General features: G+C 34.1%; 3 protein-coding genes across 3 annotated transcripts; all 3 read left to right on the top strand.

Annotated features, from left to right (window-relative positions):
* On the top strand, positions 202-1,293 carry LOC109332258 (protein IRX15-LIKE-like). The gene has a single exon (XM_019567181.1). It carries the CDS (start codon positions 214-216, stop codon positions 1,258-1,260), a length of 1,047 nt encoding a protein of 348 aa, XP_019422726.1. The 5' UTR covers positions 202-213; the 3' UTR covers positions 1,261-1,293.
* On the top strand, positions 3,730-5,862 carry LOC109332520. Its single transcript, XM_019567505.1, has one exon. It carries the CDS (start codon positions 3,730-3,732, stop codon positions 5,860-5,862), a length of 2,133 nt encoding a protein of 710 aa, XP_019423050.1.
* Positions 6,092-8,794, top strand: LOC109332519. Its single transcript, XM_019567504.1, has 3 exons — positions 6,092-6,908; positions 7,056-7,472; positions 7,614-8,794. Exons 1-3 carry the CDS (start codon positions 6,092-6,094, stop codon positions 8,792-8,794), a joined length of 2,415 nt encoding a protein of 804 aa, XP_019423049.1.

Below are 16,870 nucleotides of genomic sequence, written 5' to 3'. Positions count from 1 at the left end.
AAGTGAGGATAAAAATTCCAAGGCATTATTGAAAAGAGGATTTTGAATTACACTACTGCAATAATATATCAATCTTGTCTTTTGCACTAAAAAATATATATTTTTTAAATCGTAAAATAATCTCAAATTTTGATTAAAAAACAAATTTGTAATCAATAAGTCACCCCACCCAAGTGAAAACAAAAGACATAGTGATAAAGGGAGAGGATACCCATGAAACAAAATCAACCAAAACCTCTTCTCTCTTCTATCATATTCATACCCCAACACAACATGAAGCCCACCAACTTAAATACAAAGCTCTTACTCCTCCACAAACAAACCCTCCCATCACCACTCCTCTCTCACCACCGCTTATGCCTCCTCTTCTTCCTCATTTTCTTCACCTTACTTTTCACTATCACCCTCTTCACCACCACCATCTTCTTCTCCACCACTCCAACCACCACTCCTCCCACCACCACCTCTCCTCTCTCACCCTCCGTCACCAAAGCCCTCCTCCACTATGCCTCCATAACCAACATCACCACCACCACAACAACAACAACAACAAAACCCATGTCCCATGATGAACTCCATGCCATCACAACTATACTACTGAAAACCCAAAATCCCAACTTCCTTATCTTTGGTCTCACTCACGAGTCTCTCCTTTGGCATGCGCTCAACCACAATGGCCGAACCGTTTTCATTGACGAAAATGAATATCTCATCTCTAATTTTGAAAGTTCCAATGCTGGGTTTGAAGCTTATGATGTTCAGTTTACCACAAAAGTTAGCGACTACCCTAACCTTCTCTCCCATGCAAAAGCACGATCCAGAGAAGAGTGCAAGCCCGTGCAGAATCTCTTGTTCTCCGAGTGTAAGCTTGGCATCAACGATTTACCAAACCATATATATCAAGTCCCATGGGATGTGATTCTTGTTGATGGGCCAAGAGGGTATTTTCCAGCGGCTCCGGGGAGAATGTCGGCGATTTTCACAGCGGCGGTTCTGGCGAAGAGTAAAAAAACTGGCACCGGTGGAAAAACCATGACCCATGTTTTTGTCCATGATTTTGGGAGAGAGGTGGAAAGGGTTTTCAGTAATGAGTTTCTTTGTGAAGAAAATTTGGTTCAGAAGGTTGATTTGTTGGGACACTTCGTGATAGAGAGTGAATCTGATGATAATGGAAAAAGTTCTGTTTTTTGCAGAAACTCTAGCTCTCTGTTATCATCATCAAAGGAACCAGTGTGGGATTTCAGACAATCTGTAAAATAATCTCTATTTCTCTTTTCCTTTTTGCTTTTAATATTTTAATAGAAAATAAGTGTAATTTAATTTGATGTTACAATGGCTTAACTTTTATTTTAGATCATTATTTGTTCCTATAATTTTTTTGTTCCTATGTTCTAAATTAATTTTACTTTATAAAATAATATTAAAATATTAATTTTTATTTTTTATAATTTTTTTTTAAATGAATGGATTTTTCTTATTAGTCATAAAAGATGACATATGATCCAATTTTTTCGTTTTTGAAAAATTGATTGAAAAAAGATAATGGAACCTTGCAGTTTTAACTACTAGTACTATAGGAGTCTTGTAGCTATGATTGTGTTTTGATTGTTTACGGAGAAACTGAAATTTTGAAACTTGAAGTGACAGGTAGGACCTAAGGACCATAAAAATCGGTATGAAATAAACAGGACTTCAGCTTTTTGCGTTTTAACGCCAACAGACAATTATGTACTGATGCATTTGGTACTTGTATTTGCCGGAATAAAATTAAGGATTTTTCCTAATGTGGGTATATGTCACGTTTTAATTTACACTTTTTTATTTAATAAATTTCAACAAATGTAATATCTATATACAATAAAGAATTACACACTGTTACTATATACTAACAGTTATAAAACCCATATTCATCTCTGTATATGTTTTCCCTCAATTTACATTTAGAATTTGAGAATACACAAGCATATTGATGTACCACTTGACAAATATTACGTATATTTCAGAAAATAAATTTGTTTTATATTTGGGATAGTATTTTTAGTTTTGCAATAAATACTTACTATTTTATTCTTCGGAAAATATTAGAGAAATAAATATCCAAATTTATAATATTTTTAAAAAGTGTTCTGTAATTTTAAATTATTATTAAGTAACGAACATTAATTCAGGTCCACAAATATTACTTTATCTAATCTTTATTGTAATGTATTATCTAGAATGTGTCGGTGATTCTTTTTGTAAGGTTTATATTATATATGCTATATGTAGCACTTATATTTTATTCTTTTTATGTTTAATATAATCAAATGTATCTCTTATTTTATATATAAAGAATTAATAAATTAAGGGTGTATAATAATTATTGCTATTTGAAATTTTGAACTATCGTATTTATTGTCATATGTTCATTAATAAGAAAGAGTGTAATATTAACATTTTAATGTTAAAACTTGTGAATTTTGTAAGGACTTCCAATGTTATATTTGTATTGTTAAAATATGACTTAAAATTAATCCATAATCATATTATATTTTTATTCTCTACAAACTCATATTTATATTTATTATCCATAATCATACTTATTAATATTCCATAAACATTCTGCTTCTTATAATACTTATAATAATGAATAAAGCGGTAATTTTAAAATATTAATGTCTTTTTATAAAATTGAAAATTACAATTACTCTTTTTATCGTATGATTAATTATAAATGCCTATAAGCTACCGAGAGAATATTTTATTTTATTTAAGCTACCGACACAACAAAAATATCGCTGAAATTGAGTATTGCTAACTTTTGAGTGTTTTTTTCCTCCCACCAGTGACAACCAAGTAAGGGAAAACACTGTTCAGGATGAGTGTCGGTGACGATACTGGAAAATTTTGCGGTGAATATCAGAACTTGTTTTGCCATAAACTATTCCATTCCCTACGCTCCTTTGTAATCGTTTTTAATTTATCGAGTTAGATTTATTGCTATTTATCATTTTTTAGAAAACTAAAGGTTTTTACAGATCTATTTTTAAAGTAAAAAATATTACATAAATTTAATAGAAATAAATATATTAATTAAGTTTCTCAAGTTATAATATACATACATTTTTTTGTCCATTTTTTTGGATATAATTTATAACGTGCACACATTTTTTTCTCCATCTTTTCTAATTCCCGATTTTCTAATTTATGAGTTGGAAGGGATGATGACATGTCAGAAAAGTATTCTCCAATTTCTACCTCTCTATCTTTCTAAGCATGGAGTATTTTATGATTTTTATCTCTTGTTCCTTGTTTTTTAGGGATTTAAAATCTCAAATACTAATTAAAATCTAACAAATGAAATAAAAATAATATCATAAAATTCAAAATGTGTTAAATATAAAATTTAAACATCCAAACAAGGTGATATGGCCCTTAATGCACCAGTAAGGCCCAAATGCAGTATAGTAGCACCAGCCTGGCTTAAGGATTATCATCTCAATTAATCTGGTTATTTTTATTTGGTTATTTAAAACTGTTTGTAACTTCTCTTGATATAAGATCTGACCACATGTAAGGTCTAGATCATTTAGCAGTTATCTTTCTTTTCTATTTATTCTGTACTAGAATTGGAAATGATCAAGAAGAAATTTATCCAGAATTATCTTTGTTAAGTTCAAAGTTTATTTTTTATGTCTTACATATTAACCAAGTATAATATTCCTAACATTTAGTGCTTTCATTCTCTAAATGCCTCCCAAAACCACCCAGAAAGAACAAGATGAACCTCTACCTCATCTTTTCCTGGAAAAATTCAAAGAACATCAGGAACAACAAGGTGCTCGACACGATGCCATTACTAATGCTCTCCACAGTATCACTGATCAACTGGCTGACATTCGCATGGCTACTCCAGTTTCCCACGACCCACCACATCTTGCATCTCTTCCCAACTCCTCTTCCCATACACCTACACAAATTCCACCACCCTTTCACGCTTCTTCATCTACCCAACACACCCCACCCCCATTTCATATTCCACCCTCAACGTATCCTCCCCATTCCTTTCCACAAATCATTCCTAACCCACAACCTCGACCACCCAAGTTACAACTTATACCATTTAATGGGTCTGAACCATTAGATTGGATATTCCAAGTAGAACAATTTTGTCAAATGTACTTTGTACCACCAGATCAACGATTACCTATGATTTCTTTCTATATGCAAGGGGAAGCCCTAAGTTGGTTTAAGTGGATGTTTCATAACTCTCAACTTTCTGATTGGCACTCTTTCACAAGAGATTTAGAGATCCGTTTTGGACCATCCTCTTACACTAATCACCAGGCGGAATTATTTAAATTGCAGCAAGTTGGAACGGTCGCTGATTATCAACAACAGTTTGAGAAATTGTGCAACAGAATATGGGGATTATCCCAAGAAGTCATTTTGAATTGTTTTATTTCAGGCCTCATCCCTGACATCAAACGAGAATTAGCTATTTTGCGCCCAACTTCCATATCAGATGCTTTAGGATTGGCCAAGTTAGTTGAGGCCAAGTTGAAAGACCATAACAACAACCCCTACAAACCCACCAGATTTCCTACCCACATAACTTCCAACTCGGGTGCCAAACCTTCTCAACCGCTTACACCTACAAGCACTTCTTTCTCCCCTAACCTATCCATTCCCATTCGTCGGTTATCTACTGCTCAATTGCAGGAGCGACGTGCCCAAGGTCTTTGTTATAATTGTGATGAGAAATTTATACCGGGCCATAGATGTCAAAACAAGAAATTTCTATTACTTTTGGATGATGACCCCACCCTACTAATTGATACTGAGTTCTCCTACACTCACTCTACAGATGCAAATCTCACACAACCCACCCTTGCCGTCGATACCGAAGAACCAATCCATTTTCACATCTCCGACCAAGCACTTGGGGGTCCACCCTCTCCTAAAACCCTCAAATTTTTAGGCACTATATATGGCCATCATGTAACAGTTCTAGTTGATACTGGAAGTTCTCACAACATCCTCCAACCCCGCCTTGCCAACTTCCTCAATCTGCCCATATCCAAAACAACACAATTTCCTGTCATGGTGGGCAATGGGGCACATATTTTTTGTAGTGGGTTATGTGATGCCACTCCCATCACCTTACAACAACAACAATTTCTCATTCCCTTCTACTTACTTCCAATTAAAGGGGCTGATGTTGTTTTAGGAATTGATTGGCTCCAAACCTTAGGGCCAATTGTCTCAGATTTTTCCGTCCCATCCATGCAATTTAATGTTGGACAGACTATAGTCACCCTCAAAGGTGAACCCAGCCAAGGACCCCAACCTTCCACTCTCCATCAGTTTACAAGATTATTACAGACAGACGGCATTGCTATTTATCATGCTATCACCATTCTACCTACTGATACAATTTCCTCTTCCCCACTTCCCAACTGTTCTCATGATACAGACCCACAAATTCAAACAGTCCTACAGACATTTGACTCCATTTTTCAAACACCGACAACCTTACCCCCTCACAGACCCCATGATCATCACATTCCTCTACTACCTAACTCATCCCCCGTAAACATAAAACCTTATCGTTACCCCCATTCTCAAAAAGAAATCATGACCTCCATGTTACATGACATGTTAAAAACAGGTATTGTTGTTCCAAGCACTAGTCCATTTTCTTCACTAGTACTTTTGGTGCGAAAGAAGGACGAAACATGGAGATTTTGTGTTGATTATCGGGCCTTAAATTCGGTTACTATTCCTGATCGGTTTCCTATACCAACAATAGATGAGTTATTGGATGAACTTGGCGGTGCAACTATCTTTTCAAAAATAGATTTGCGATCTGGTTACCACTAAATTCGGGTCAATCCTGCAGATGCCCATAAGACTGCCTTTCGTACATTTGATGGACATTACGAATTCTTGGTAATGCCCTTTGGTCTTACGAATTCCCCTTCTACTTTTCAAGTAGCAATGAATGATCTACTTCGGCCACACTTGCGAAGGTTTGTCCTAGTATTTTTTTGATGATATCCTCATTTATAGTGCAAACTTGACAGATCACATCAATCACTTGCAAATTGTGATGGGCCTATTAGCATCTGATCAGTTTTATGCCAAATTATCAAAATGTGTTTTTGGGGTTGCTTCTGTTACCTATCTGGGGCATATTATTACGGCAGCCGATGTCCAACCAGATTCGGACAAAATTAAAGCTGTGTTGGATTGGCCAACACCGAAATCGCTTACAGCCCTGAGAGGTTTCTTGGGCCTAACCGGATTTTATCGTAAATTTGTGCAGAATTATGCCTCACTTGCCGCTCCTCTCACCGACCTACTCAAACAGAATAATTTTACATGGTCAGAGAAGGCTCATTTGGCCTTTACAAATTTACAACTCGCAATGACAAAAACACCCGTATTAAATCTTCCAGATTTCACCCAGACTTTTAATGTGGAAACTGATGCCTCTGCGATTGCTGTTGGTGCTGTTCTGTCCCAAAATGGCCATCCTTTAGCCTACTTCAGCAAGAAGATGTCTACTCGCATGCAACATTCTTCAGCTTATGTTAGGGAGATGTTTGTTGTAACAAAAGCAGTAAAAAAGTGGCGTCAATATTTAATTGGTCGACATTTTAGAATATTAACAGATCAACAAAGCCTTAAACATCTCACCACTCAAGCATTACATACACCAGAACAACAAAAATGGGCAACAAAACTTGTCGGGTTTCAGTACGAAATAAAGTATAGAACCGGTACCTCTAACAGAGTTGCAGATGCCTTGTCTCGTTGTCCAGATGTTAATGTTCTCAGTTTCTTGTCATCTCCAATGCCAACACTCCTTGACCAATTTCACAGATTTTATGCTACATCAGAAGGACAAGCACTCATCAACAAAAGTGAATCTGATTCCAATATGAAAATAAAGTTTCATTTTTCTAAAGGAGTTTTATTTTATGAAAAATAAACTTTTCATACCAGATCTCCCAGGTTTGCGAATCACTATTAGAACCGAGTTCCATTCAACTCCAATGGTGGACATTTAGGTCTCAAACCAACAGTCGCTCGCATAGCCGCTTCTTGTTACTGGCCTGGACTTTACAAAGATACTAAGCATTTCATCAGACACTGCACAGTGTGCCAATATAACAAATATGTTCCTGCCAAGAAAAATGGGTTACTCCAGCCACTTTCCATTCCAGATAAGATATGGGATGACATTTCTATGGATTTTATCACTCACTTACCTCAATGTCATGGTCACATAGTGATTTGGGTTATTGTTGACCGTCTCTCAAAATATTCTCATTTCATCGGTTTGCCATCCAAGTTTAGCGCAGAAACACTTGCTCACAGATTCTTAACCGAATTTGTCCGCTTACATGGTGTTCCTCGCTCTATTGTTTTAGATCGGGACCGAGTGTTTCTCAACACTTTTTGGAAGGAGTTCTTCCGTCTCCTGGGTACTAGCCTCTGTTTTAGTTCTGCATATCATCCTCAGACCGATGGCTAGACAGAAGTGGTTAATCGTTGCCTCCAGACATATCTCCGATGTTTCACCAGCACACACCCACATAGATGGTACCATCACCTTCCACTTGCAGAATATTGGTACAATATCAATAAGCATTCCTCTATTGGCATGTCTCCGTTCGAAGCAGTCTATGGTCGATCTCCACCAGCTCTCAAGAGTTTTTTTGGTGCAACTGGCATGGTTTCTCCGGTAGCCCAGAGCCTACAAAACCGCACGGAAATATTGTCTACACTTAAACAAAATTTAGTGCGAGCCCAACAGCGAATGATCGCTCAAACACAGTCTGGAAGGAATGATATTACCTTTGATATTGGCGATTGGTTCTTATTAAAACTTCAACCTTACCGACAGCTTTCACTAGCTCGTCGGAGTTCTAACAAGCTTTCACCAAGGTTTTTTGGGCCCTACAAGGTCAATCGTCGGATTGGGACTGTCGCATATGAACTCTCTTTACCACCGACTGCCAGGATCCACCCTGTTTTTCATGTATCTCTTCTTCGCTGGTTTCACGGAGACCCGGACGCTCAGTTTATTCCTCTTCCAGTTACTTCTGAAAACATGGAAAGGATATACAACATTATTACAGAGACTAATGAAGGGGAGACGAATACAGAGAATGAGACAAGAAACAATAATGTAGATTTTTTTCAAGGGAGGGATATTGAGGACGCTGTGAGGGATGAAAAGTCTTTTGACAAAACTTACTCTTCATTGCCTAAGACACTCTCTGAAAAAAGCAACATGGGTGACATTCAGATTAACCATCCAGCTGGTCACATAGTTACAAAATATAACTCTTCCCACGTCCAAAAAAAAAAAAAACCGTTTCCACTTCCATCCCAACCATCAATTCCAAAAAATAATCCTACCGGTTCTGCATCTAGACCGTTTATTTCCCACTCCAACTGTCCATCGCAGCAAAATAATGTCTCTCTTTCTTCATGGCACAGTAAAAGGCTAAATTCACTGCCTATAAATGGACACGGCAGGCCCAATCTTGCGAAACGTTTCCCCCATTCAGATCTGGTTTCATCTCAACCATTCATCAACTGCACACCAACAAACACAGCATCAACATGTGTCCAACCGGGACCACTTTCCTCGGGACACACGGACACGTTTTGTCCTTCACTCATTCAAGTTTCCCGCCCATCACTCCCTGCCTGTGAACCGTCAAGTGCATTGGATTACTCCACAGTGGCACACAGCTATCCAGCACCACAATCACGTGCTGTACAAAAGCACTCATAAGCAACATCTCCCAATCATGCAATGGGCTGTCCAACTCTTGATAAATATGTCCCAAACCTTGAGGACAAGGTTTCTTTAGATGAGGTGGGCAATGATAGGGCCCTTAATGCACCAGTAAGGTCCAAACGCAGTATAGTAGCACCAGCCTGGCTTAAGGATTATCATCTCAATTAATCTGGTTATTTTTATTTGGTTATTTAAAACTGTTTGTAACTTCTCTTGATATAAGATCTGACCACATGTAAGGTCTAGATCATTTAGCAGTTATCTTTCTTTTCTATTTATTCTGTACTAGAATTGGAAATGATCAAGAAGAAATTTATCCAGAATTATCTTTGTTAAGTTCAAAGTTTATTTTTTATGTCTTACATATTAACCAAGTATAATATTCCTAACACAAGGTTTTTTACGTTCAAATAATTTGCGATGATATTATCAGATAATATTAATGTTTCAAGATTGAAGAAGTGAAATACAGTTCTTCTATTTAATTTAGTAAATTGCATAAAATTATATGATATCATGATAAAAAATAGTTGTATATCTATATCTATTTTATTTTATCTATACTACTTAATAAAGGGAAAACACAAAATAACCACCACACCATAGTGTAATTTGTGATTCCCTATTTTGCCCTTATTATATTCTTATTTCTACAAAAAACCATATAACATTGTCTTTTTATTTTACACTCATTTTCTTCTTTATTTTAAAAGTGTATTTAAAAAAGTTGAACATTACATCAATCGAATAAGTTTAACTGCAAATTACAAATATTTAACACAAACTATTTTTGTCATTTATAATATACAAACCATACGTTACAAACGATAAGAAAGTGGATTGACAGACACGACAGTGACCGTCAACACACTAGTACTTCTACACCCAAATCAACTTATAACTATCTAATATAGTGTAATTTCTTATTGTATATTTTGTCATTCTAATTAATTATTATTGCAATGTTTTCACTTTTCGCACACAACAAAAGAATGTCAATGAAAGTTAGAAGAAGTTACATATACCAAAAATATCAAACCATCAATATATTCTTTAATGCATGTTTTAATAATATTACAATTCATTTCCATAATTTTCTATTACATAAATTATAATGTCAAGTACACTCAATAGAAAAAGTGTTATATAATTCTAAAAAGTTAAATATATAAAAATTAAATTTTCAATACTAGAAAATAAGAATGCGAGTCAACAGACATGTACTATAATCTCAGCCTAAAAAATATAAAAATAAAATATATTCAACTCAAGTCTCAATAAGCAATAATAATGAATGAGCAAAAACGTAAAAATATGTCACGTCATTACTGTTTTTATGAAACTCTTTTGTTGAAACGTTACCGTAAATATTCTACATAGTTAATTTTATATATATAATAAATGAGCAAAAAAAAGGAAAATATGTCACGTCGTCACAATTTTTATGAAAATCTTTTATTGAAACGTTAGTGTAAATATTCGATATAGTTAATTTTATTATATATAACAAATACCCATTTTTGTCCTCATGATTTACTTGTAAATTCTGGTTTTTCATTTAATTTTGACATACAAATTTTACTTATTTTCTTATAATAGATAAAAGACAATCATCTTTACTCTACACTCTATACTACTTAATAAAGGAAAAACACAAGATAACCACCACACCATGGTGTAATTTGTGATTCCTTATTTTGCCCATATTATATTCTTATTTTTCCAAAAAAAAACATATAACATTATCTTCTTATTTTACCTTCATTTTCTTCTTTATTTTGTGTGATTGATTTCCTCAAGATCATTACCTGCAAAAACTAAATCATCTACATACACTAAAATGACAGTGAAGTCGTTGTCAACCGATTTAACAAACAAAGAATAATCAGAATAGCATTTAAGAAAACCAATTTGAGTTAAGGTGTAAGAAAGCTTATCATGCCAATACCTACTTGCTTGTTTTAATCCATAAATGGATTTTTCAAGCTTGCAAACAAGGTTGGAGTTGCTAATATGGAGGCCTAGATGTATCTTTATGAAGACTTATTCCTTCGGATCTCCATGAAGGAATGCGATGTTGATGTCAAGTTGTTGCAAGTGTCAATTGTTGATAGCAGCAAGAAATAAGAGAATTATAATTATGGTCATTTTCACAACAGGGCTGAAAGTGTCCATGTAATCAACACCTTCTATTTGTGTGTATCATTTTGCTACTAACCTAGCTTTATACCTCTTTATGGATCCATCTGAGTTATGTTTGATTTTAAATACCTATCTGCAGCCTATGACTTTCTTATCAGATGGAAGTTTGGTTAGAGTCCCAATATCATTCTTGGCAAGAGCAGACAATTCTTTGTTAATGGCTTATTTCCAACATTCATGTTTGATGGCCTTTGAATAAGTGCTTGGTGTATGTGCAATGGAAATAGCTAATGCATAATGCCTAAAGTTAGGGGATAGATGATCATAGGTCAAGGTACTACTGATAGGATATTTGGCATGAAGGTAAGAAGATGTTGTATTGGAAATAAGGGTGCAAGATTTTTGATTTCTGCCTCTATTTGAGGAGTTCAACCTACCTGAAGCATTGTATCTGCTGCTGTTACCACCTCAAAAGCTCCTTCCTCTCTACCTTGATTCATAGCTGGTGCTTGAAATATTAGCTGAAAAACTTGGATCCTCTCTATGGATCCATCTGAGTTATATTTGATTTTGAATACCCATTTGTAGCCTATGGCTTTCCTATCAAATGGAAGTTTGGTTACAGTCCAAGTATCATTCTTGGCAAGGGCACACAGTTCTGTGTTAATGGCTTCTTTCCAACATTCATGTTTGATGGCCTTTGAATAAGTGCATGATGTATGTGTAATGGAAATAGCTAATGAGTAGTGCCTAAAATTGGGAGATAGATGATCATAGGTCAAGGTACTACTTATAGGATATTTGATACGAGAGTAACAAGATTTTGTATTGGAAATAAGGGTGCAAGATTTTTGATTTCTGCCTCTGCTTGAGGAGTTAGACCTACTTGGAGCATTGTATTTGCTGTTGTTAGCACCCTGAAAGCTCATTCCTCTTCCTCTCTTCCTTGATTCATAGCTAGTGCTTGAAATATTAGTAGAAAAACTTGGTTCCTCCAACAACATTTGTCTTTCTTGTTGAATTAGAGTGGAGAAAACCTTGTTAATTGGTGGGAGATGATCTAATAACATGATCTGAGATCTGACAAGGGAGAATTGATCATTGAAACCTCTTATAAAACATATCACATAATCATTCTCTCTATATTTTCTGATGCTGGGAGTCAAGTGGCAGGTACATTTAATTTCACATTCACATAGATGAATATGTTTGTAATTCTCCAACTATTGCCATATCCCTTTGATTTGAGTGAAGAATTTGCTAATGGACTGATTTCCTTGTCTGATGGAATGAATTTGCCCAATGAGATAAAAAATCTGAAACATGTCACCTTGGTAATATCTCTCCCTAAGGTCATCCTAAATCTCTTTCGCATTCTCCATCAATAACATACTCTGGAGAATTGATGGCTCAATAGATCGAGTGAGCCAAGATACAACAAGATTGTTGCATCTTTTCCAAGCACTAAATGCAGGATCACTAGGAGATGGTTTCGGGAGAGTGCCATCGAAAAATTCTAACTTGTTCTCGGTCTCAAGTGCCATTAACATAGCACAAGACCATGACTGATAGTTTCTTCCATTCAACCGAGAAGAAACTAAAGTGGTATCCAGATTCTCATTGGGATGCATATAGTATGGGCTTGAAGGGTCAAGAATGGGATTCATCAATTGATTAGCCATTAGATGAACAATTTGAAAAGAAAGGATATTGAAAAAAAGTTTGAAAAAGAATTGAACGAAGAATGAAAGAGAAGGTTTAGAGTTTAGTGGCACATCGGTAGCAGAGACACCCTTACAAGGGTGCTCTGATACCATGTGAAACTTGCATCATCATCAAGAATCAGTCTTGATTAACAACAAAAGGGAAACGAGATGAACACAAACTCAAGAAATAAAACTTCTTTAATTTAATGATTGAACTTCAATATTGAAGAAATTAATTTGAATGTTTATGATCATTACAACAAAAGGGCTTGATTGCAATATATAGCCCAAAATAAAACAAAAAAGTGAAAAATAGAAAAAAACTGAAAAGTTTCCAAAATAAGAAACTGATAAGAAAACTAACTTAATAGAAATATGAAAAGTTACTAGAAAAGGAAGAAAGAAAAATTAAGTAGAATAGCTTGAATTGTAATCTGATTGATGGTAAGAATCATCTTCAGCCTGAATGAGATTTATTCTTAACAGAACTAAACTACGTATTTAAAAACTAGTTTCATTATTTTGGTTTAAAATATACAAATAATCAAACATGAAAACTCTCTAACCCTTTTTTTTGTTATAACCAAATATATATCTCAACCTATAGTTAAGGACCTAATTCTTTAAAGGATGTATGAAGGGTTCTTCCAACAAGTATTGCTCTCAGTAATTAAATCTTTGACAGTTGGCATAATATGACATTTGGAGTTTTAATGAGCCGTTAATCCAGTAGTCTATCATCTCTTTATTCTCTCCCACCCATTCTAATGGTGAATAAATTTACCAAGTTTGAGTTTACAACATATGACATTAAGTAAATATTTATGGTTGATTCTTAATTTTATTCAATTTTGATTCTAGAGTAGTTATAGTACATACTACATAGTTTAACATGTGTTAATATTTGGAGCTCTCTATTGTACCACTTACAATAAAGTATCATGTCTCAATCTCTCTAGATTTTAATGTTATGCTTCTATATATAAAATATCTAAAATATAGAAACAAATTCATATATTCTTTTTTTATTTTATATACATAATTTTACTTGTATAAAATGAGTGAAATATCTATATTAAAATTATTGTATATTAGAAAAACTAAGAAAACGATCGAACCAAATCCAATTGATTATGGTCGATTCAATAACAAATGACATTCATGTGTTAAATTCAATTTCAAAAATGGAACTGCACCGATACACCCTGATTGACATATATTATTCCAATGTAATTGAATACGAGCTAAGCATTTGCTATGACATATAGTTAAAATTTAATTATTAAATATTTTTTAATTAATTATAAGTTAATGGTACAACAAATATGTTTCCCAGTAGAGAGGGTAAAAAGAGATGTGTCCGTGCTTTCTTTAAAACTACGTATATTAATCATGTAAAATGTTTTTCTTGTTTGTCATGTCACCTTACAATCTTAATCACTCATATGATGTTACCTAATTAGTTATGTAAAGTTGAATACTTATTTTTTGGTTTATTAGTGTAAGAATAAGATTGCAATTAAGAGGGGGTGAATTAGTTGACTTAAAATTATAGTAACTTTTTCTGCAAAATGTAAGAGTTAATGTGCAACGGATAATATTGCAGAAAATAAACAAGTATAAATTAAAGAGTAAAGGGAAAGGAGAGTACACAAGTATTTTATACTGGTTCACATTCTCTTCCACCGAAGGCTACGTCCAGTACTCTTGCAACACGAGAGATTTTCCATTGAATATTATGAGTAGTAATTACAAAGTCTCACCCCGAGATCTCTAAGTACCTTACTCACTCACTAATATTTATACCATTGAAAAACACTTTTCCAAGTTACTCTATCCCCTTTCTATTCACACCATGTGAAAGAAAGTTTATTGCAATTAATGAAGAATTTCAGTGATGGCTTTGGATTGCCTTTACAAGTATGAAATATTATAACACTTGCAATCCAATCAACTCTCTTTGTATGCTTAGTAATAATACTCAATATATTTGTAAATCTTTGAAACAATTACTTCAAGTAACTCAGCAAAATTCTCTTTTGAAAGTTTAAGAACTTAGTGCAAAAGTGCAGAAAAATAGTGAGAGAATTTTTCAGAGTAGAATGAGAGTTATATAAAAATTTTGTGTTTGTGTTGTGAGAGTTAGAGTCTTTATATAGACTTTCCAAACACCCATGGTGTCTTTCTGAAATTGTAGGAGTTGTTTGAAGTGTAGAGATTTCATTTGGAGTGAAAACATTTCGTTTTGAAATCTGAAATTACTGATAGTGGGTAATCGATTACCCAAACTCACTGTCCACTATTTATTTAAAAACGAATTAGAGTAATCGATTACACCATTTGAGTAATCGGTTACTCAACTTTTGTAAAATTGGTAATCTGTTACTCAAAGGCAGTAATGGATTACTCTGAACAGTTTTAAGTTGGATAACTCCTTTTCTCTCACATGTAACTTGTTACTTAAATGAAGTAACCCATTACACACTATTTATAAAAAATGTTTTAAGTATTTTTAAAGTGTTTCATTATTCTTTAAAAATAGTTTGAGCATTACTACTATGCATAACTAAGAGTTTTAGGATAGAAGTACCTATAGACTTAATCTAATTTTCTTGAAGCTTTAATCTTCTTTGTCTTCATAAGTATTCTTCATTTTCTTCTTTTTGGTGATATTGGTGTCTTCATCTAAACCTTGCCAAGGTCAGGAGCAAAGATCTTCTTCACAATCTCCACCTTTTTGATGATGACAAACCAAGATCTTCTTGACAGTGTAATTTTCTTGAGAGTAACATACTTTGAGATTTGTTGAAATTTTGACTTGAGTATGCTCCCCCTTTCTTTCGGAGTAATGTGCCTGAAATAATTTTACAGAAAATACACTCTCAACTTTTCTCCCCCTTTTGACTTCATCAAAAAGTAGAAAAGCAAAGAGACTCCAACACAATATATAGCATACATACACTTTATATGTTTAAGATATAACAATATTGTAGCATATATTCATGTAAAGATATAGATAAGTATTGGAATGCATAAATAAGATGTTTCAAGCAAATATCCAGAAATGGAACAATAAAACACAAAACATCATAAAGTAACTTGTCCAAGAATACGCAACAATAACTTTAAAAACATCAAATAAGTAGAAAAAATTGTCCGAGATTTGAAAATAATACAATCAGAAAATCCTAACAACAGTTGAGTGAGGAAGATGAGTTTGAAAAAGTTAAAAAATTGCAGAAATTTCATATATAACAACACAGATTAATCGGTTACTCATTTTGAGTAATCGGTTACTCAAAAATAAATTTTTAAAATTTTCAAACAACAACTTTGAGTAATCGATTACTCACTTTGGGTAATCGGTTACTGAAACACGCTGTTCAACCCTGTAATCGGTTACTCTCCTGTGTAATCGATTACTTACCCCAGAAAAACTTATTTTAGGCAAAACTAAGCTATGAAAATGATTTTTAACCCAAAAATTTAAGTTTTTTGAACACAAATAAATATATTTAAGATTAAGTGGGCATGAGATAATAATAATGAAGCAAACATATAATCATATAAGTATGTTTAAGACAGGTAAGCTTCATCAGATACATTTTTCTTTTGAATATGGTCCCTTAGGAAGTGATGCCTTATATCTATGTGTTTGGTTCTAGAATGTATAATGAGATTCTTTGTAAGGTTTATAGCACTAGTATTATCACATTTCAGCGGAGTGCAACCTAAGTCTAAGCCATAATCTCGTAGTTGTTGCTTAAGCCACAACACTTGGGCACAACAACTATCTGCTGCTATATATTCAGCCTCAGCAGTGCTTAGTGCAACACATGCTTGTTTCTTGCAAGACCAAGAAACTAAAGCATTGCCTAAAATGTGACAAGTACCACTTGTACTTTTCCTTTCGGATTTACATCCGGCAAAATCTGAATCCGAATATCCAACCAGTTCACAAATACTTCCTTTTGGATACCACAGTCCAACTTCAGTTGTACCTTTTAGATATTTCATAATTCTCTTAACAACAACTAAATGTGATTCTTTTGGTTTAGACGGATAACGTGCAAACAAACATACACTAAACATAATATCAGGTCTACTGGCAGTCAAATATAGAATTGATCCGATCATACCTCAATACTTTGATATTTCAATACTTTTTCCACTTTCATCGGTATCAATGTATGTGCTAGATCCCATAGGAGTAGCTATTGGC

The sequence above is a fragment of the Lupinus angustifolius genome, chromosome LG18, assembly GCF_001865875.1.
Source record: "Lupinus angustifolius cultivar Tanjil chromosome LG18, LupAngTanjil_v1.0, whole genome shotgun sequence".
In the NCBI taxonomy this organism is placed as follows: Eukaryota; Viridiplantae; Streptophyta; class Magnoliopsida; order Fabales; family Fabaceae; genus Lupinus; species Lupinus angustifolius.
This window is presented reverse-complemented; position numbering and strand designations above follow the sequence as displayed.

Coding starts and splice junctions, on each gene's coding strand:
- LOC109332520 (XM_019567505.1), top strand. CDS start 3,730: ATGCCTCCCAAAACCACCCAGAAAGAACAAGATGAACCTCTACCTCAT.
- LOC109332519 (XM_019567504.1), top strand. CDS start 6,092: ATGGGCCTATTAGCATCTGATCAGTTTTATGCCAAATTATCAAAATGT. Junction 6,909..7,055: donor ACAAGCACTCATCAACAAAA/GTGAATCTGATT, acceptor GTGGACATTTAG/GTCTCAAACCAACAGTCGCT. Junction 7,473..7,613: donor GGAGTTCTTCCGTCTCCTGG/GTACTAGCCTCT, acceptor TTCCACTTGCAG/AATATTGGTACAATATCAAT.
- LOC109332258 (XM_019567181.1), top strand. CDS start 214: ATGAAACAAAATCAACCAAAACCTCTTCTCTCTTCTATCATATTCATA.